This window comes from Cibotium barometz, chromosome 25, assembly GCF_041138505.1.
Source record: "Cibotium barometz isolate CiBa-2024 chromosome 25, ASM4113850v1, whole genome shotgun sequence".
Lineage (NCBI taxonomy): Eukaryota > Viridiplantae > Streptophyta > Polypodiopsida > Cyatheales > Cibotiaceae > Cibotium > Cibotium barometz.
Window position 1 is genome coordinate 15,951,716 of NC_141070.1, and position 22,192 is coordinate 15,973,907.

Consider the following 22,192-nt stretch of genomic DNA (forward strand, 5'->3'; position numbering starts at 1 on the left):
GGGGGATTGATTGATGGAGTCCGACTCCACGACTGGAGTGACTCAGTTTGGGGAGGAGATCCGGACACGAGGAGATCTACTTCAGGCCCAGGAGTAGCTTTATGGAACAGTAAGAGGCAGTCATCTTTTGCCTTGTCGATGACAGAGGCAGCATACCGGGCTGCTTGTGATGCTGCTTGTGAGGTGGTGAGGTTGCATTGCAGGATTGGGCTTCCACTGGAGGAACCCATGGTCATCCAGAGGCACTTTGTTTGTGAACAGATTGTTGCTGATGACATCTTGGTGGAGTTCTGCTCGACAGAGGACAGTACGGTGGACCTCTTCACGAAGTCGCTATCTCAGGATTTGCTCAAGCGGCACCCCAGCTCCTTGTGGTTGGTTTCACAGCCAGGAGTTGAGAGGGGGTGCTAGAAGTCATCTCCTGTCTTTATGTTGACACCAGGGCCTTTGTTGTGGGTGTGCCCGCCCTTGTAGGTGGTGTTCTCATTTTTCCTCACTCACCGTATTTTTTCCCCATTTTTTCCATTTTTTCTATGGCTTGGGTGGCACTTCTGTGGTGGCAAGAGATCTTGGTAGGTGGCCGATTGTACCTGCAGTACCTGACTTCAACTCTGGTGCTGGCCGACTGTGGTACAGGTCGTGGACACCCTGGCATTGCTGGCCGATTGGGTGTCTATGGGCTGGTCGTGGAGATCTAGGATAGCCCCCTTGTCTAGTTGTATCATTCCAGGATTCTTCTTTGTGTATATAGAGCAGAGTTACCTCTCTCTCTCTCTCTCTCTCTCTCTCTCTCTCTCTCTCTCTCTCTCTCTCTCTCTCTCTCTCTCTCTCTCGTGCTGTTATTTTCTGCATTGCATTTTGCTCGTGTTCCCAGATCTGGTCATCATCTCCGCTGCGTATTCTGACATGGTATCAGAGCCCGGGCGTGTGTGGTCCTGGGCGGCTCAGGTGTGTGTGGTCTTGGGCGACCCCCTCGCGCCTCGGTGGCTTGCGGAACTCGAATCGAGGGAGGGTGTTGGAAGGTTGGCGATTTAGCGTGTGATCTATGGCTAGAAGGTGCCTTGGATTATCCCATAAGTGGAAGCATGGGAAGTTGAAGAGCTATATATAGGCCAGAGTGGCACCTTGTCATAATCATCTCCTCCGGCCGGTGTTTTGGGAGGCAGCTCACCGGGAGATGGGAGCCCGGTGGAGGGATGCTGCAGTGCCCGTTTGGGGGTGTTCGTGGTGCTCGATGGTGATGCGTCTCCTACGTGCGTTAGTTTTCTGCTGCGCATTCTGACAGGTATAAGCCGTCAATTTTCCATGCCTCACACTCCTCAGTGGAATGGTGTGGTTGAACACAAGGACCAAGACTATTTAGGAGATGGCGTGTACCATGCTTTCTTTTTCTGACCTTCCTCCCTCTTTCTGGGGAGAAGCTGTGAGCACTGCTGTTTACATCATCAACTGTTCTCTTACAAAGGGGGTTTCTCATATGACTCCAGAGGAGGCTTTTACCAGACATAAACCTTATGTCTCTCATTTCAAGTTTTTTGGTTGTGATGCCTATGTTCATATCCCTACTTCTGACAGATCCAAATTTGATCCCAAGTCCAGGAAGTGCAAATTCCTTGGATATAGCTCTCATTCCAAAGCTTACAAATTATGGGACGGAGTCACGGTCCTTGGTGATTTCTCGCGATGTTCACTTTGTTGATCTTCTTTACCCCTTGCCTCTCCACCCCCACCATGGTTGTTTCTTGTACCGGTACGAATATTCGTACCATATGGTTTGTATGATACGGTACCGTACGGTTTCGTACGATACGAAATCCCCCTTCCCCCTCCCCCCCAAAAAAATAAATCCAAAATGCTCCAAAAAAAAAAGCGTGCTCAACGAAGGTCCCAAATGCCCGCAATACTTCGCAACTTTCGTGTCCACTCAATATACCTAAAAAATCTGGCAAGGTAAACTGGTAGTGTACACTTGATTGGTAGGATGAGAGAATCTTGCTACATCACTTGGAGATCCTTGGTATAGGTAGGCTAGACAGTCAGATCCTCAAGTTATTTACGAGGGAGGAGATTTGGAGAGGGCCATTTTGATCTATAGAGGAGTCCCTAAACCTATCACCCTACATGCTCATGCACTGCTTGTATTTGTGCAAGGACAGTCCCTTAGTCATAAACGCTACACTGGGAGACCTTTGGTATCACATTATCCATGCAGGCTCTTTTTTGGAGACAATTGGGAGATCCAACTGGGAGAGACACATCTCCATGTTCTGGTTCCTCAAGCACTGTAGACTCCTCTCCCTTAACCTTTCCTCACATTCAAGCTTGAAGCTCCATAGTTTGTAAGTGTCAAAAAAACCGTATTTTATCGTACGGTATCCCAAAATTTCACATCGCACCAAAAATTTCCGTATGGTATCGTATTTTCGTACCGTGACAACTATGACCCCCGCTTCCTCCTTCCTTGGCTTCTCTTCCTTCTACTCCTGTGCAACGGAGGATTGCCCTCGAGATTCCACGATGGCTTGAAACCACTGTTCATGATTCTCATCTCTCCGATATGGAGCTTCATCAGCTTGCTGATTCTTCTGCACAATCTTTGACACGTGCATGGAATGAGTAGAGTGATATAGTCATATGAGCCTACTATAGCTAAAGAGGCTCTTGCTCTTCTTGAGTGGCAGGCAGCCGTGGAGGCAAGATTCCATTGAGAGGAATCGTACATGGGAGCTTGTGGACCTACCTCTGCATCGATAGGTCATTGAGGTCAAGTGGGTCTTTTAAGACCAAGCTTCATGCTAATGGATCTTTGGACAAACACAAAGCCAAATTGGTTGCAAAGGGGTACTCTCATATGGAGGGTGTGGATTATGAGGAAACTTTTGCTCCTACATACATATACACCACCATCCGGACAGTTGTTGCCCTTTTTGCTCATGAGTACTAGCCAGTTTACCAAATGGATGTCAAGTATGCCTTTCTTAATGGTGACTTACATGGGGAGGTCTATGTTGAACAACCTCAAGGTTATCAAGTTCCCGGACATGAGGGTAAGGTGTATAGATTGCACAAAGCCCTTTATGGTTTGAAATAGGCACCCAAGGCATGGTATGATAAGATTGATGCATTCTTTCTTTCCCTTGGATTCCAGAAATGCTTTGCAGACAACAATCTCTATGTCTTCGCTTAGGATGCTTTGCTTTGTTTGATTGTCTTATATGTTGATGATTTATTGATCACTGGCTCACATCTTGCCAAGATTTGCACAACTCCGGTCAAATTTAGCTCTCACCATTGAGATGATTGATTTAGGACTTCTTCGCTATTGTCTTGGGATGGAGGTCTATCAGTCTTTTGATGAAGTGTTTCTTAGCTAGTGTAGATATTTGCAGCAGCTCCTGGAGACATTTGGGATAGCCGAGTGCCGTCCAATTTCTTGTCCAAGGAGCCTTACTCCAAGCTCTCCCGTGATATTCCCTCTCCTCTCTTCGAGGAAAGTACACAATATCTGAGGCTTGTTGGTTCTCTTATTTATTTGACTTACACCAGGCTCAACATTTCATACAGTGTCAGTGTTCTTCCACTCCTCGACATTCTCATTGGCATGTCGCTCTGAGGGTTCTCCGATACTTATCCGGTACCTTGAACTATGGTCTCTCTTTCAGAGGAGGCACTGATCTTGTGGATACTTTGATGCTGATTGGGCAAGTGATGAAGATATTCGACGATCCACTTCTGGTGATTGCTTTACCCTTGCTTCCGATCTTATTTCCTGTAGATCCAAGAAGCAGAATATAGTTTCATTATCTTCTATTGAGGTTGAGTACCGTGCTTATTTGGCTACTTGTTGTGAGCTGTTATGGTTGTTCCAGATGTTGAGCAATTTTGATGTACTCTCGGATTCTCTGATCTGTATTCTTACGGACAGCCAGAGTGCCTTGGTGCTGGCTCAAACTTCATCCTTCCACGGCGAGACTAAACATATCGAGGTCCACTTTCGCTTCCTTCGTGAGCTTGTCGTTGACGACATCTCTCTTCACCAAACCTCTTCCTTGAGATACTATTGATTAGCGTCTTACCCGTATGGGAGTTGGACCCCGTGCTGGAGCTGAGAGGAGGTGTTGGACATGTCATCTCCAGCCCATTTTACTCCATTTTTTTATCTAGATATTTATCTGATGTAATTAGGTATTTTCCCCATATTTTTTCAACTACTTTAGGCATTTTTATCAGTCATGGACATTTGTCCTCCAGCCCTACATGTCGATTGGCTCTATAGATATGTATATAAGCATGGACATTGTTCATTTATAATTCAATCAATACTTTTCAGTTTTTGGCTTAGGTGTTGGATCTCTCTTGGCTGTCAGGCCCAGTGTTGGATCTCTCTTAGCTGTCTACTCTCTCGTGTGATTTCTACTTGCTTCCACTTCATATTCATCTATTCTCACAATGAGTGATATGCCAATTCTCAGACAACCAAGAAAGTCTCTTATTTGTTGTCACTCACAGACTAGCATTGCTCCTCATAGTTACCAGAGGTCAACGCCCCATACCACTAGAGCACACCCCACATAAAACCCGAGTTAAGCATGATCATAGGTGGAATGGCCAACTTTCCTCCCTACAACCGAGCCTTGAAGCAACTGAATTCCCCTCTAAACACGAAGGTCAAACCTTAAGTCAACTTGAGGGTCAATCCAATCCATGCAAAGGCCAAAGGCAAGGATGAAAAATACCACCATGTTCACACTTCAATTTGTGTCCCTGGCTACTGTAGGCAGCTCCACTGGTTGTCTATAAACCATCCGCAAGCCTCAACCCATGCATCCTACATTACTGCCTAGGTCGGCATCCTGTTCTGGTTTAAGTCAACACCCTTTTGATGACATAAAAAGTCACCCAATCTTCATTTTGCAATCTGTTCCAAAACATCTTTTGAAATCCTCCTTGGTAGCATAAGGATCTTTTATCAAAGTGAAATTCATATGGTAACCCATAGAAATCGCGTGGCTCAAGGGTCTCCGAGATAATGCATCCGCTATCTTGTTGTCTTTGACGTTCATAGGTCACAGCATGACCTTCTTGGTTCAAGACTGCTCCAATGCAATCTTATCATGTTCAACCACAAAAAGGTCTAGAATAACCAAAACCGGTCCTTTGCTAGCATAAAGTCTCAATGCTTCAAAAGGGTTATGTTGCAGCTTTGGGCCACAAAGATTCCACGGCTTTCTTTGTCGAAACATGGAATGGGCTAAACACCACTACAAACCACTCGTCGAACTTCTTGGCACGATGTCAATCTGATGATCTTCCGATCTCTCTGGCTTCTTTGCCTTTCTTTCCCTTACTTGTCCCGAGGAAGCTGCATCTGAGAGAGCAGGCCTAGGAGTAGCTTCCTTGTCTCCTGCATAAAAAATAGAACGGGTAGCTCTTGATCCTTTTGCAATGGTGGCTCCTTTGGCCCGAAGATAGACTCAAGCAGCTTCAACTCCTTCGGCTTCAATGGCTTTATCCTTGATGAAATCTACAAACATTCGAGCCCTTCTTTGGTCCTGTTCCTTCTTGGCTCTCCAAGCTAGGAATTCTTCATCTTGGAGAAACTGTCTAACCTGTTGAAGATCTCGATACTCTGCCGATGTCATGGCTGCTATCTTAAGTGAAATAGACTGTCGACCTTGGTTCCCATCTTGAAGTCCTAGATCGGCCTCATAGTTGTTCCCTTCATTAGGCCCTTGGTTTCCCTCATCTCTCCACATGGCTCTGGCACCCCAAGAAAGTTTCTTCAAGAGAAATCCTACTCTGATACCATTGTAAGTCCAGCGGGGCACTTCATGACAGACTCAACCACATGTCAAGAGTTATGGAGAGAGAGAGAGAGAGAGAGAGAGAGAGAGAGAGAGAGAGAGAGAGAAGGGCAAAGGGATCGTGCACAGTACACCACACTGAGCGGGGAACATGCCTTGCCCTCTTTCTGGACTTTATTTAGAAACAATCCATGGGCACGCTGGCCAGGATCAATACAACCAATGAATACAAAATCAAACAAATATGTCGGTGTAGAAATCCAAGTCGATGTAGATGTCGAAGCACAAGATCTTTGATGCCAAGCACACCACGAGGATGACCCACAAGAATCTCTCACTGGTAAAGTGCCATCCAAATCTAAGTCTAGATCCAAATCGAAGTCCCATTCCAAGTCCAAATCCCAAGTCCAAGTTCCAAGTTCCAAGTCCAAGCTCCAAGTCGAAATCGCAAGTCCAAGTTCTAAATTCCAAGTCCAAATCCAAATCCTGAATCTCAAAGATGGGCGGTAGCTCTGGGCTGCGCTAGGCTAGGCAGCCGGCGGTGGCACAGGGCGGCGGCGGCGAGTAGATGAAGATGAGGGTCTCCTTGCTCTCCACAAGCTTGATGCCCAAAACAAGAGGGCTCTAGCTTCTTTTATATTTGGGAAGGGCCTTGCTTTTTGCCAAATGCAATACTTTATGCTTTGCTTTTCTCTTTTTACTTTAATATTTTAGTAATAATAAAATATTGCTCATTTTTTGCCAAAGTTCTTGATTTATTGCCTTTCTAGCTTCAGGGCCTTGCTTTTTGGCTTGGAGCTACTTTTTGAAAAAGCGGCTTTTAGCTTTTTGATCCGGCTCAGTCCCCTATTTCCAATGGTGTCCTTGGCTCGTGGTCAACTAAGTTTGACTTTTTGCTTTTCCTTGCTTTTTGACCAAAAATGGTGCTTTTTCTTGAGCCAACTTCATGAATCCTGTTTCCATTCTTTCATCAACCTGTCCATGTGTCCAGGCATGTGTTCCATCATGAAAAATGAAGCTAGGAGGGCCAAATAGTTACAATGGCCTTAGGTGGTGCCCTTGGTTGCCATGCTCATGGGATGGTCTTTGTTGTCCCATAAGCACCTTAATGCAATTATATGCTTGCTAATGCAAGACCTACTGCTAAAGTTGATTCTACATGCACTTTTCTAATGAATTCTCCAAGTGGGTTAAGAGGACCGACTCTCAACTGACCTCTATGGCTCGGAGACTAACCTACATAGCTCGTGTGTGACTGTCCACAGAGTAAGGGCTCACAATGGAGTGACGTACGAAACATATTCCTTAAAACAGGTACTACTTCTGAACAAAATGTTGCATTGATGATCATGCCAATGTGTTACTATGTACCCCAATGCAAGGTGTATGTGACATTCCCTCGTGCTTAACTCAGCGGCAGGTTTCAAGGCTTCCAAGTAGTCCGTCAACAACGGGGGATACTCATGAAAGAAGTCTTCATCCAGCCATACTGCTTCATGGGTTCCTCGGTCTTTGAACTTCGTATAAAATTGTCGTATTCTTCGACTAGATCCATGCTTCCGTCTATGGAGGAGAATTTTCTATGGCTCTATGACTTCGGCTTCGTTGATCATATCTGGTTGTTGCTCTTTTGATATATCCTGCAATGTTGGACCTACATATGGCTTCAACCAAGAAACATGAAAGACATTGTGCACAGTTTAACTTTCCGGCAACTTTAACTTTAGAGAGACATCCTCAACTTCTGAATGATGGGAAAAGGTCCGAAACTTCAAAATGAAAGTTTGGGACAACACTTACTCACTTGCTTTTGCCGGGGTTTCATGATGCGGAGATATACCCAATCTCCTTAAAGTTGACATCTCGCTTGGATTTGTTGGCTTGTCGGGTATATGCTTCCTGAGCTTTGGCAAGGCGCTTCTTAACTGACTCGATGATTTTCAAGAATGTCTTGGTTGTCTTATTGGCCTCTAAAGATGGTGATACCTGTCTCGTCAAAAGAGATGAGAACTGGCGACCAAATGCTGCCTCATACGACGTCCGGCCAATACTCGATGAGTGAGTATTGTTTAGGATTGCGTGAACCAATGAAAGGTATTGTTTCCATTTTGACTGTTGGTCATGGCAATATGATTTGAGAACGTCAAAGGCCAATTGATTGTATATTTCTGTTTGGCCATATGTTTGTGGATGTAATGCTTTGGAAAATTGCAGCTTAGTCTCAAAATTGTCAAACAATGCTCTCCAAAAATGGGACATGAATGTAGGATCTCTATCTAATGTGATTGTCCGAGGCAAACCACCAATGGGGTACCAAAACCGAATGAACAAGCGAGCTACGTCCTCGGCTGTGGTTGTCTGCTTGCATGGAATGAGCATGCAAAACTTACTGAATTTGTCCACAATTGTCATACATTGTGTTTCTAGATCCAGCGGAGGCAAGAAGAGGGCCTGTGAAGTCCATACTGATGTCGTGAAAGGGTCCCTCTGGAATAGGCAAAGTTGAAGTAACCCTACCTGTTTTGTACGAGGAACTTTCATCTTTTGACATATCTGACCTGATTGGACTTGTTGGTAGACATCCTGTAACTTGGTTAAACACAATGCTAATCAATACACTTAAATACACTAAGATTTGATGGACACTTATCAAATACTGCTGAATTGACAAGAGACACACAATGAGCCAGAACGGTCGATCCCTCTCTCAAATAAAGTATATTGATCTTGGGAGAATCAAGTACATAGTGTCATGGGCATTTCTGACCAAATTTCCATACCAATGCATATGAATACAGTATTGCAAACAAGTGGTTGTCGATGTAGACTTGCAATCCACACTACCCTCTCAAGTGCCCATGTTCCCTACCATCTACTCTCTATTGTTCCACCAACACATGGTAGCAACAATCTACAAGAGAGCTCGTAGGACAAGAGAACACTACACAGGGTATGTGATCTTGTAATCTGGTTCCTCCCTCCTACTACTTGCTTCCATATTTATGTCAGAATACGCAACGAAGATGATGACAAGATCTAGGAACACAAGGGCAAAAACGCAGGCAGAAAAACAGCACAAGAGAAAGAGAGATGTAGGCGTGTAACTCTGCTCTGATATACACAAGAAGATCCCGAATATGATACACATAGTGGTATGGGGCTGGGGGCCTATATATATGCCCCTGGGAGAGCAGTCAGCCAGCATAGGAAGTGCCCACGACTGCTGAAAAATGTCCACGACTGCATAAATGCAGTCGGCCAGCAGATAAGTGCCCACGACTGATAAACTGGAGCCGGCCAGCAGTCCAGTAGCCCACGACTGAGAAACATACAGTCGGCCAGCACTGGAGTGCTCCTGGCATCCTCTGGCAGCCCTCCCCACCACTAGGAAAATGGGAAAAAATAAGGGAAAAATACGGGGAGTGAGGAAAAATGATAAAACACCTCATAAGGGCGGGCACACCCACAACAAAGGCCCTGGTGTATAAATCTAGACAAGAGATGACTTCTAACACCCCCTCTCAGCTCCTGGCTGTGAAACCAACCACTGGGAGCTGGGGTGCCGCCTGAGCAAGTCCTGAGAGAGCGACTTCGTGAAGAGGTCCACTGTACTGTCCTCCGTCGAACAGAACTCTAGCAGGATGTCATCAACAACGATCTGTTCACGAACAAAGTGCCTCTAGATGACCATGGGTTCCTCTAGTGGAAGCCCAAACCTGCAATGTAACCTCCTGCTGCTCCGTAAAACTGCTCCTGGGCCATAAGTAGATCCCCTCGTGTCCGAATCTCCTCCCCAAACCGATTCACTCCAACCGTGGAGTCGGACTCCATCCAACAATCCCCCTCCAGTGTAAAAGAGTCTATGATCCTGCGCATGCCGCAGAAACCATAGGCAACGGAATCTTGCCTCCCAAAGAGACATCTGCAACCATGAGCTCAACTGCCTCATCAGGAAGCTCTCGTCCAAACTGGTGTCCATCAACCAAATCAATGAACCATGAAGCTTCTGAGTCACAGAGACATCACACTGCTCACAAGGATCAACACCTGTTACGGTGCACAAACAAGTCCTGGAAACCTGATGAAACCTGTTAACCACCCCCTCTGAATCCGGAACCACAAAGCCTGGAGAAACCACCTCCTTCTGCAAGCAAGCACCTGCCACCTGCTTGGCTTTCCGAAAGGTCCCCGTGGAAAGAACATCCTCAACTACTGGAAGTTCTATGTCCCGAACACTACGAGACATCAGAGCATAAGTGACTTGTTCAGCTTCCTCTGACTGACGAACACAAGAACTACCAACATCAGTACTGGAAAGTTCCTGCCAACTGCTACCATCTACTGGCAAGCTATCCACCACCTGGTCTCGGAAAGCTTGCACCTGCAGCGTATCCACACTTAAGTGGCCATTACCAGACTGCCACTCATCACAAACCTAAGGACCTGGGAGAGAGAGTGCTAAAAGCCTGTAAACTCCATTCTCCACTCCACCTTCCCAAACCACTTGGCCTGTTGCTTTGTCCCGGAGAGCAACAAAATGCTCATCAAACTCCACCCGTACGCCAGTCTTGCAAACCTGATGCACTGACAACAGATGAAAACCAAGTGTCGGAACATACAACACCTGGGAGGAATGCTTCCCCCCTCTGCCATCGGGAACTATCTCCATCTTGCCCTCACTGTGAACTGGGATAGTGGACGTATCCCCAGTAAGAATATGACCAGAAAGCCTGCAGAGATCTTGTAAACCGGAACGGGAAGGAGTCATGTGCCTGGTAGCACCACTATCGAGAATCCACTCCCGAGTATCCGTTGCGGAGTCCTCCAATCTCCTCCCTGCCTGAAGAAAATGAAGCATCGGTGTCCATCACCTCCAGGTGCACAAAAGCCGGAGTCTTCATGATTGCTGCTGAGGAATCTTCACCCTTCTCGGTCTTCCGCTTGGGACACTGCCTCCAATAGTGGCCTTTCTCGCCACAATCATTACAGGTCCTCTCTGCCTTCAGCTTCTCGCGGTCAGCGTCGGACTTCTTCTCAGAAGACTTCTCCGAGGAAGCCTCCCCTTTGCCCGAGTTACGGCCTTTCGACCGTTGGCCAGTAAAGGCCTCCGAACCTCCACCCTGAGGAGGGTTCGTGAATCGTTCCTCCTGGTCCAGGACCATGGGCACAAGCTCCTCCCACGTGATGGTGCTGAGCCTGCCACTGGTAATCAAAGACGAGTAAAATGCTGAGTACAAAGAGGACAAATGTGACAGCAACGTGATGGCCATGTCCTCTGACGATATCTCCTTCCCAGCCTGAAGAACTTCCGGCTGAAGAGCCTGTAGCTTGTTAATATACTCCCGCATCGTCAACGACTTTGGAGGGCTCATAACCCGCATCTGTACTTCCAAGGAAATCCTCTTCATGGGCGATACCCTGTTGTAAAGTGAGGCCAAATGCTGCCATATACCTCTGGCCAGCGTCATATGCTTTATATGATTGATCACCTGCGGTGTGCAGTTGAGGAAAATAAACGAACGGACCTTGGCGTTGACACGATCCCACATCTGTGTCTGGGCCTCCCGGTCCTTTCGGATCGACGGTAACTCCCCTTCCTCTACTTCCGGTCGTGGAACACCAACAACGACAAAATCGGCGAGGTCGTAGGACTCCAAAACAGAGTCCATCATCACCTTCCATATGCCGTAGTTGCCCCCGTCCAACTGACGGTCCACCAGGAACGTGGGGAGTGTCGGGATCTTCACATGTCTCTCGGCCATTTCAAACAGATTGCCATAGCGGGGATGTACTCTGAAAAGGGTGGGTGGGTGCGAACAAAGAACTAAAACCTGCAAGTGGCTGTCCAGCAAATCAGCCCGCCTTCCTCTTGCACCTTCTCTTCCCGATCAGCCCAAAACAGTCCACCAATCAGCCACAAAACAGTCCCCCTCTTGCTCACACAAATCCCAAGACCTATCTAGAGCCTAGGGCTCTGATACCATGTCAGAATACGCAGCGGAGATGATGACCAGATCTGGGAACACGAGCAAAAACGCAGGCAGAAAAACAGCACAAGAGAAAGAGAGATGTAGGCGTGTAACTCTGCTCTGATATACACAAGAAGATCCCGAATATGATACACATAGTGGTATGGGGCTGGGGGCCTATATATATGCCCTTGGGAGAGCAGTCGGCCAGCATAGGAAGTGCCCACGACTACTGAAAAATGTCCACGACTGCATAAATGCAGTCGACCAGCAGATAAGTGCCCACGACTGATAAACTGCAGTCGGCCAGCAGTCCAGTAGCCCACGACTGAGAAACATACAGTCGGCCAGCACTGGAGTGCTCCTGGCATCCTCTGATAGCCCTCCCCACCACTAGGAAAATGGGAAAAAATAAGGGAAAAGTACGGGGAGCATAGTAGCAATGAAACGCGTTTCGCATCCCCACTGAAGTACGAAACGTTTCGAAACGTTTGAAACGAGTTTTTTATGCTTATTTTTTTTTAATGTCAAAATTGGGGATTTTTGCCGTTTGAAAACGTACGGCTCAAAATTTGGGCCTTTTTCAGCCTTGCGCACACGTTTCACAGAGAGAGAGCTTACGTGCGAGTTTCACAGAGAGAGAGAGCGTGCGTGCGTGTTTGCTACAGCCTTGCAACTAGCAGGTTTTACCTTTACCTCTCTCTCTCTCTAGCAGGTTTTATTTACACATTTTTAAGTCTATAAGATCAAGGTGACATGTTGTTTGTTTGCAGTCTTATAAATTGATATGAAACTTGTTGAGGGTCCCTATTGTTGGGTCTTCCCCCCCCCCCCCCCCCCCCCCAAGTACCCCTCCCGTTTCATACTTTTGGGTCGAGCAATGAAACGTTTCGAAACGCGTTTCAAAAACCTTTTTTATGAAACTCCTGGCTACTATGACGGGGAGTGAGGAAAAATGATAAAACGCCTCATAAGGGCGGGCACACCCACCACAAAGGCCCTGGTGTATAAATCTAGACAGGAGATGACTTCTAACAATTTAAGCATTAAAGCTTACCAATTGCAAGTAGAGTCGATGATAGCGGAAGTCTTTGAGATGGAAGTCATTGGAGTGAAGAGATCTTCGATTTGTCGCATTTCTTCGCAACAAATGTCTTCAAGAGGATGAAGGGAACCTTGGGAAAGCTTCCCCTATGGTTCAACTTGAGAAAGGAGGGTTGAAATTAGGATTTTCAGCAAAAGGACTAGAAATTACAGCGATAAAAAGAGCTATTTTGCTAAATTTCAGTCATTGGGAGTGTGAGGAGAGTGATTAGCCTCCGGAAACACTCTTGGAAGCTTGAGAAACACCGCCATAAATGCCTAAATGATATGTAAAATGTTGAAAATGATGGGAAAAATACCCAAAAAATCCTAGTAAATATCTTGATAAATACTAGATGATATCTGGGGTGTTTGCCATGGTCTAGATGCAATGGATGAATGATGTGCAATGTGCAAAATGCTTTCTGATGCAAACCCTAAGGTTTCTACTGACTGTATATGCATGAATGCGTCTCTTTAAGTGGGGTAAGGGACTTAGACTAACTGACTGACTGACTTGCTATGGCTGAGAATGACCTACGTAGCTCGTGCCTGACTTATCCTGGACTGAGGATTACAATGGGGTCACCGCATATGACAAATATCATCCTAAATGGAACTATTACTGTTACAATATTGCACTGATGATGATGAGCCAGTTTGTTACCATGCACTACAGTGCAGAGTGCATGTGACATTTCCTCCTGCTTAGCTTGGCGGCAAGTTCATGGCTTCCAAGTAGTCCGCCAACAATTGGGGGTACTCTTGAAAGAACTCCTCGTCTAGTCATACGGCTTCCTGGGTACCTCGATCTCGGAATTTCGTATAGAACTGACGTATCCGTCAACAAGAACCATGCTTCCAACGATGAAGAAGGGTCTGCTCGGGCTCGATGACCTCTGCTTTATCTACCACGTCTGGCTGCTGTTCATCTGAAACATCAAGCACTTCTGGTCCAACATATGGTTTTATTAGCCAAGAAACATGGAAAACATCATGCATCGTCCAACTGGTAAGCAACTTTAACTTCATGGAGACATCACTTAACTTCTTAACTATTGGAAAAGGTCCAAAACTACAGAATGAAAGCTTGGGACAGTGTTTGCCCACTTGTTTCAATCTTTGTTTCATGATACACAGATAGACTCTATCCCCTTTCTTGAAGTGGATATCTCGTCTAAACTTACTTGCTTGTCTATGAATTGAATAATGGCGAGGCTCAAAACTGAGGGCCAAATTGGGTTGAGTACTAAACTCTGCAGAATTGACATACTAATTTTTTTAAGTCTTTTCTAGAGATGTTGAGAATGATAGACTCTTGAATGGTCTGGATGCTGGTCTTTCTACTAAGAACATCTTCTACTGGATTATGCTGACCAGGAATGTACTTGATCATTCCTCCAACTTGATGGAAGAGCTGACCCTGTCTAGTGTGTTGATCACTCCACTGGGCACCTGGCATCGTTGGGAGCCACTGAAGTGCTTGGTGGTCTGTGATGACTGTGAAAATGCGTCCAAAAGGAACAGGTTACAAATGTTTGAGTACTGACTGCTGTTCTAGCTTGTCCTTAAAAGTCTTGGAAAGACGAGGGAAACTTGCTAGGAGGTTTTGTCCTAGGGACCAAATCGATATGATGATCAACAGGATAAGAGGGTGGGATACTGGGTGGGAGATCATCCTTAAAAATGTCTGAATGAGAAAGGAGATCTGCCAACTGAGGGACTGAAGAAGACGAGACAGTGGTTATCGATGAGATAGAAGTTGTTTGAGCATAAATTAATGCTCCTACTCCCTTGCGGATAGCTCGTCGGGCCTGGAGACGAGAAATCATAGGAATGCCAAGAATGCTCCTATCTCCCCGAAACATGAAAGCTCAGGAAAACCTTTAGAGATATAAAGATGTCGTGCCTCCAATTGGGAATAGGTTCATACTGACAAAACCACTGGATTCCTAAGATCATGTCACATCCCAAAAGAGGAGGGAGAATGAAATCTCACTGGAATGAGGCCTTTTGAACTTGAAAAGAAAACTATTGTGCCCTTTGAGATATGTGGGTGCGGAGACCAGGTGTAAACGCGTCTACCTCCAAATGATAGGGCACTAAGGTACAGCTCATGTTGGTAGCCAATTGGGGAGAGATGGCGTCGTCAGAACTGCCCATGTCAAAAAGGATTATGAACTGTCGGCCCTTGGCAGAGCCATAAACTCGGATCAAGCTTTTCTGTGTGGTTGTTGCCTCAAACTCCTGCTTAGTATCAAGTACCATGGATGGCATGGGATGCATAGAAGGTAAGATCTGAACCGCATTGGTGGTAGTAGGCGGGGAATACTGCGGGCAACTGTGGCAGAAGGCTCTTTGGAGGCTTGCTCCACTTGCCTTTTTGAACAATCCTTCTTACCATGCCCAATGGTATGACAGAAAAAACATCGGTTTTCTGACTCATACTGTCTTTGCTCCTGTGGAGGAAGATAGCCTCCAGTGATGCCTGCGTTAGCCTTTTCCTCGGGGGTCTTCTTAGGCTTGGATTCCTTACCCCTTGAACTAGAGCTAGGACTGTTGCCTGTCGTAGTGTCTTTAGAAGACGAATTACCCTTCCCCGGTTGGGGTTTGGTACTGGACTCTGTGATGAGTGCTTGGGCTTGCCTCCGTTCATCTTCATTTTGAGCGAGAGTCAAAGCCCGATCATATGTACTGGGTTCAAAGTTACGAACTGTGAACCAAATGTTAGGATCCAATTTACAAATGAATTGCTCCATCTTGGCCTACGCAGATAGCCCTATAACTGATGTGCTAAAGTAATAACCTTGCTGGAAAACTGAAGCACTGGGGATCCGTTTTGTCTGAGTCCATAGAACTCATCTGCCAGACCGGTCATGTACTGGGGCGGGAGGAATCTGGTCTTCAGGTCATGGACAAAGGTATCCCAGCTAAAAGCTATGACACCTGTGGTCTGGTCTGTATAAAGATTAGACCAATGCTACCACCAAGTGACTGCCATCACCAGTGAGATGGGGAGCCGCTATGTGGACTCTATCCTGAGGATCTGTGATCCTAGCTAATGGAAAATGAGCAGTAAATTGATGAATAAACTGATTAATTGCTAAATGATCACACTTACCATCATACTTACTGAAATTTGGTTGACTGTGAATAACGATAGTTGATGCTGCGGACTGCTGGTTGGTGGCACCTGAGGCAGGGGAAGCTGAAGAGAGGTGGTGGTATCTAAGATGAATGGCCTTCTTTTCCCTTTGGTGCTCGAGTAACATACGTTCTCGATCGAGCTCTCGTTGGTGCTCTTGAGCGGCGAGTTCAGCGTGACGTCGGTCTTCGTCGATCCTGCGTTGGGCTTCCTCAGTGTCCCGTCTTTTTGCTTTTTCTTGTTGTTTTCTTGCTTCTGCTTTTTCTTCTGTCCTTCGGGCCTCGTCTTCTCTTCTTTGTTGTTCCATCTGAAAGAAGAGGGAGATCTAGTCGGGGACTGCTAGAGGTGGAGGAAGACGTGCTGCTGTTGCCTCCAAGAGTTGGAGACGCTCCATAAGCAGCTTGTTCTGAGCTCTAAGAAGAGCTATGGTGTCTACTGTAGTCGGAAGAGCAAGGTCTCCTTCGGGAGAGACTTGTTCCGGTTGATGGGTACTCTCTTCTATAGACATGATGCTAAAGTCGGTGGTCGTGTCAGAACGTAATCTGACCATCCAAGGATGCCCTCATGCTAGGATACGGTGTGTGTGGACAAGCTGAATCTGATACCAATGTAACATGCAGTGGAAGTATTTGTATTGGAGGATCTTGTCCACAGATGCTCACACCGTCTTCTGTATCTTGAGTTTCGTGAGTTTAGCAATCCACTTTAATGATTTCAAACTTTAAAAAGAGATGAGAGAGAGATGAGAACTGTACACCGTATGGGGTCCCGAATTACCCACTGAAGGGTCCCCTATCCCGTTACCGAGATAGTATTTGCTTTATTATCTTTAAAGAAACTGATGGTGTGACTGACGATAAGCCAAACACAAGACCTTTGAAGACCCAAGTGTTGGGCTGAACTATGCACTCCTGTAGAAGCACCAAAGATGTCCAATCTCGAGCCTATGCACTCTTCCCAATGGAATGAGGGAGGGATGGAAAGCTAGGGCTGAGAGAGGGGCTGTTTGGGACTGTTCTAGACTGAGTATGAATGCTGCGTTTTACCTTCACCAAGGCTGGAGCAAAACGATGAATAGATGAATGCTGAAAACTGTATGGATGCAAAAAACGCAAGGCTGAATGTTGAAACTGCTGCGTTTTGTTGATGTAGGGGTTGAATGCTCATGCATTGATGCGCCTAGGGTTGTAGGAGGAAAACGCTGAGAGAATAGGGCTGAAACTTCAATCGCTTATGCTCCTAGTGTTGAGGATGACAAGCGCTTGAATGCTCCTTTGCTGAATATGATTAATGAATAGCTGAATATGCAAGAACCCCATGAGCTAGTCGGCTGGCTACTGAGTTTGCCGACTGCTCATGTCCACCATAAATGCCTAAATGATGTGTAAAATGCTGAAAATGATGGGAAAATTACCAGAAAAACCCTAGTAAATATCCTGATAAATACTAGATGATATCTGGGGTGTTTGCCATGGTCTAGATGCAATGGATGAATGATGTGCAATGTGCAGAATGCTTTCTGATGCAAACCCTAAGGTTTCTACTGACTGTGTATGCATGAATGTGTCTCTTTAAGTGGGTTAAGGGACTTAGACTGGTTGACTGACTTGCTATGGCTGAGAATGACCTACGTAGCTCGTGCTTGATTTATCCTGGACTGAGGATTACAATGGGGTCACCGCGTACGACAAATATCATCCTGAATGGAACTCTTACTGTTACAATGTTGCACTGATGATGATGATGAGCCAGTTTGTCACCATGCATTACAGTGTAGAGTGCATGTGACAATTAGGGACACTTGGAATCATATTTGACATGTGGCATATGTGGTGGCAGTCTATCCCCACACCTTGTAAAGGGGGAAAAATGAGAGAAAGTTCAAAAAAACAAGGGGGAGGGTTCCTTTTTTTTGGAAGGAGAAAAAGAAAAGAAAAAAAACCAATTTAGAAACAAGAAAAAGAGACCAAGGGGTTTCTTTTTAAAGAAAATTAGGAGAAGGAAAGGAAGGGGACCTATTCCTATTTTATAACCTCAAGAAGAATAAAAGAAAAGAGGGATGGGTCCTTTCAAGATCTACGAAAAGGACCTGATTCTACAATGCAAATATGCTTTCCACTACTCTTGTATTTCCTTTAATCCCTTTGCTCTCGTGTTGAATAATCTTGTTGGTCAACATCACTCTCTCTCTCCCCCATTAGCTGCGTGCTTGCACTCTCACCATAAGGCACCATACCAACATCCCAGGCCTTGACATCGTTTTGGCTATTTCCTTGGATTACTACATCTCACTAGCCTCACATCCCTCTTGAAGGTGGGTCACTCTGTTCTGCTGCCTTACGTTCCCCCAACGATCTTTTGCATTCAAGATGGCTTCTCTCCTTTTAGCTTTTGTAGTGGGTAGCCAAGGCGAGCTATAGCCTATCACGTTACTCTCGGAGGAGAACTTCAGCAGGTGAGAATAGCTGGCGTTCATGATGGCGGGTGGCACGTCAACTCCGCTCTTGTGGTTGGAGATGAACCCTCGTGGCATTTATGTCTCTGAGAGAACCGCCTTCTTGCTCGGCTGCAACGGGACCCAGAAGAGTGGCAGGGGAGGGATCCCACCGCACAATCAAAGCTCCCAAGCATCCCCATCCTGTGCTCGACGCAGCTGGGCTGCCTCAGTTTGCTTCAGGAGATTGACGGCATGCCCATTCCTGCCTCCCATTGGCAAACTCATGGTTTTTGGTATCTGCTTTGGGAGAGCGTCCACCCTTGAAAAACCCTCTTTCTTTGATTGTGCGCAGGAACCTAGCGGTGCACATGGTTGGCCATTGCGGATCAGCCAGTTTCTTGGGGTCCATGCAGTGCTCCCTGGAAGACTCAGTACCATTGCCTTTGGGAGTGCCCTAAGGCAGGTCTAGTGGAGGATCCTCTGCGTGTTCACCTTCGAGCCCAACAGTCTCTGGACTACGGGGCTCGATTTTTGGTTCACAGATGAGGGGCTGGCACTATTTTATGAGGACAACACGAGCCTTGCACTCCATTTCACCCACTTCCAGATCATGTTTATTACCAGCGCCTCTTCTGCCCCAGTGACTCCTTGGACTTGAGAGACCCGTGCGGATCAGAGATGGAGCTCATCAAAAGTATCACCACCTAGCCTGACACATCTAGCGGGCTAGGTGCGGCAAAATCATCAACGGTTCCATCACCCCACCAGCAGGAGACTAAGATCTATGTAGACCTACCTCATCTACGCTTTGGGGAGGCTAGGAGGAGTTGGCGACTTGGACCGAATGGAGAAGTGCCGAGCTGCTTTTCTTTGCACTTGAAGCCAAAGCCCCTTTCTCACTCGATGGGACTCATGTCTCATTTGGCACCTCAGGCTTCCAGTGTGGATTTCCCCGTGCTCCCTCCTGATATAGCCCCCCCTTTTCTGGTTTCTTATTGTTTATTGACCTCTAAAGAGGGTTGCTTTTTTTCTTGAGCATACACCTTTTTTTTACTATCAAAAGAATCTATTTTCAGAGATTTTTTTTTCAATTATGCTTGAACATTTTTGTTTAGACCTTTGATTTTCAGTTTTAGGCCTAAATTTTGAGATTACTTTTTAATTTTCATCTTGGTCCTGATCTTTAGAAATTGTCAAGTTTGGCCCTATATGTGAGTGTAAAGTTTTAAAATTTGACTCAATGTTCACATCTGAGAATGATATTTTCACATTTGGGCAGTACGTTTCAACAATTGGGCTTACAATTTATGTATTAATCGCCAAGATTAGGCATTTTATCTAACTTTCCCCCAAGTTTATGGCTCTCAATTCCCCAAAGTTGCCCCAAATGTATGGTTCTCCTCTCAAAGTTTACCCAAATTTCCACCAAATTTGGGCATTTCTTTAAAATTTAAGGTTTTCCTTTAATTATCCCCCAAATTTGAGTGTTTTTCCCAAATCTGGAAAAATCCATGATTTCCCCTAAATTTTGGCATTTCCTCCAAATCTACCCCAATGTATGGTTACTCCTAGATTTTCCCAAATGGAGGGTTTTTCCCCAAATATGTGGATATGTGGTTTCCTCACATTTTTCCCAAGACTTGGACTTGTGCATAAAGAATATAGAAGATATGATGGAGATTGGATACACTGTGAATGGCATGATGGAAGAGTAAGAGAATATGGTCCTTATAGAAGAAATGATCGAGATTGAATACAATGTGTGAATGGCATGATGGAAGAGTAAGATAATATGGTCCTTATATAGGGGTAACGAGGAGTGGTCCAGTCATATTTCTGCGAACTTCAAAACGTCCTTTTGACCCATACAATTGGCTCTGACCTATAATATTCCTCATCAGTCGTCTATGACAATGGTGGGCCTTTTGACCCCATTTGGAGTGATCTGGTCCCTCAAACAGGCCCCGCAATCCTTGGACAGATTGTCCGGCTCCACAAAGCTGTCATTGAGATCTTGGTCACACGGGACTCCATCAGATGTCAAAACTGGGGTGCTGGACACCCAACCACTGAAATATGGCTGCCTTTCATAAAGTGGGCTATACAAACATGAACAATTTGTGACCTGGGCACAATGATGATGAGGATGGAACATTGATTTCCAAATGTCTGTAGTTATTTAGGGACATCCCTTGTAAACATTAAGAAAGAACATCTGAATGGATGAGTGTCGTCAGAGCTTGCTTATTCCTGATGCTGCATGACTGTCAAGTCAGCATGAAGTTCCAATGTGAAGTCTATACCAGGCTTGAGTTCTTTGTCTGGCATTGCAAATTATTAGTCCGTTTTGCTGCCTTCCAATGAAGGCTCGTGATTTCTACTTCTTAAGATGCCTGGAAAATTTACCCCTTGAGATGTCTCCAATTGTTTTCCGGGCCTCTTTTTGGGCTAAAATGAGGTGGTTTTGAGTGTTTGTTTATTCCATTGTCCTTTCGTTTACAGGTGATTAACTATGTATTGGAGAGAATTGTACTTGATAGACCACCAGAGGAGGCTCCGACATCACAAACTAGCAGCCAGCAGCACGCGATGAATGGTAGCAGTTTTAGGCCCAGTACAAGGGTTTGGCAAGTTGGGACCAGGCCAGAAGTGGAAATACTTTGCAATCAGCAGGTATAAGTTTTTAGTGCTTATAATTGATGAAGTAAAGAAGTGATCTTATGAAGGTAAAAGCTAAGGCTGGTTACATTCCCCACCTCTACCCTCTACGACAGGCGGTGAGTTGAGTGGGCAGTGGGAGTCTGCAGGTGGGTACTCCCTGCAAGCAGGGGTGGTTGTATAGCCAGCCTAAGTATCTAACGAGTAATCTTGACAATTTAATAGGTGCTTCGACCAGAAATGAGTTTGGCAACTGTGCGGCAGTACATATGGAAGAAGCCAGATGACCTCTACCTGTACTACAGAGTTACAGCAAACAGATGATCTAACTAGTTTCTTCTTCTATGATTACCAAGGATACCATTTCCTTATGCAACCTGGAGGGCTTGACACAGTCTTACCACCAGGTTGCAAGTCTGTGAAAGAGAATTATATATTGGCGCCTCAATTCACCCGTAGCCCTCAATGTGCTTGTGGCATCCTGGAGGGCCAGTGGCAATGTTTATTGTATTTATGGTTAGGACAAATAGGAAGTGAGTTTATGTATAGTTCAGGCTATGGTCACAATACCCATGGGTTTTTTTTTTCCCTTTTTTTTTTGGGGGGGGGGGGGGGGGGGGGGGGGGGGGGGGGGGGGGATCATGCTGTTAGAGCGTGCAACTTTTTCACAGTTCTGAAATCAGTTTTTACTGGTGTCCCTGGAGAGTGTCAGTGTAATAGCTCGCTTTCTTCATGAAGACCAAAAAAGCTTGCTTATGCCTAAGGCATGAGCCCATACACTAGCTTCATCATATTTGAAGATGTGGTAAGATTGTTCAAGTAAAACTGCTTTTTCGCACGCTCTCATGAATGTGGAAACCCATGGTCTACTTAAGAGCGCAAAGTCAGTGACATGCTGCTTGTAGGGTCATTCAAATGTCCCATGAAGCATATTGTCTTCAGCATCCAGGCTGCCCTTGTTACTTGACCTGTGTGTCTTCGTCTGCTTTTTTGCCAATCCATACCTAAGCATACGTTATGCATTGGATCAGGCACTATTTAGGGTAAAGGTTTGCTAGAAGGTTAAGTTCATGTTATGAGCTCTAATCTACAAAGG

At 45.7% G+C, this 22,192-nt stretch overlaps 1 protein-coding gene across 2 annotated transcripts in view; it reads left to right on the forward strand.

Annotated features, from left to right (window-relative positions):
• LOC147624300 (uncharacterized) overlaps positions 1-21,937 on the forward strand; it is a 46,134-nt gene extending 24,197 nt beyond the window's left edge. For both annotated transcript variants that reach the window (XM_086819270.1, XM_086819271.1), the window contains exons 17-18: positions 20,941-21,111; positions 21,322-21,937. In XM_086819270.1, the coding sequence (XP_086675396.1) occupies positions 20,941-21,111; positions 21,322-21,420 (270 nt within the window). In that variant the 3' untranslated portion in view covers positions 21,421-21,937. The remainder of the gene's footprint in view (positions 1-20,940; positions 21,112-21,321) is intronic.
• Positions 21,938-22,192: the final 255 nt, after the last annotated feature.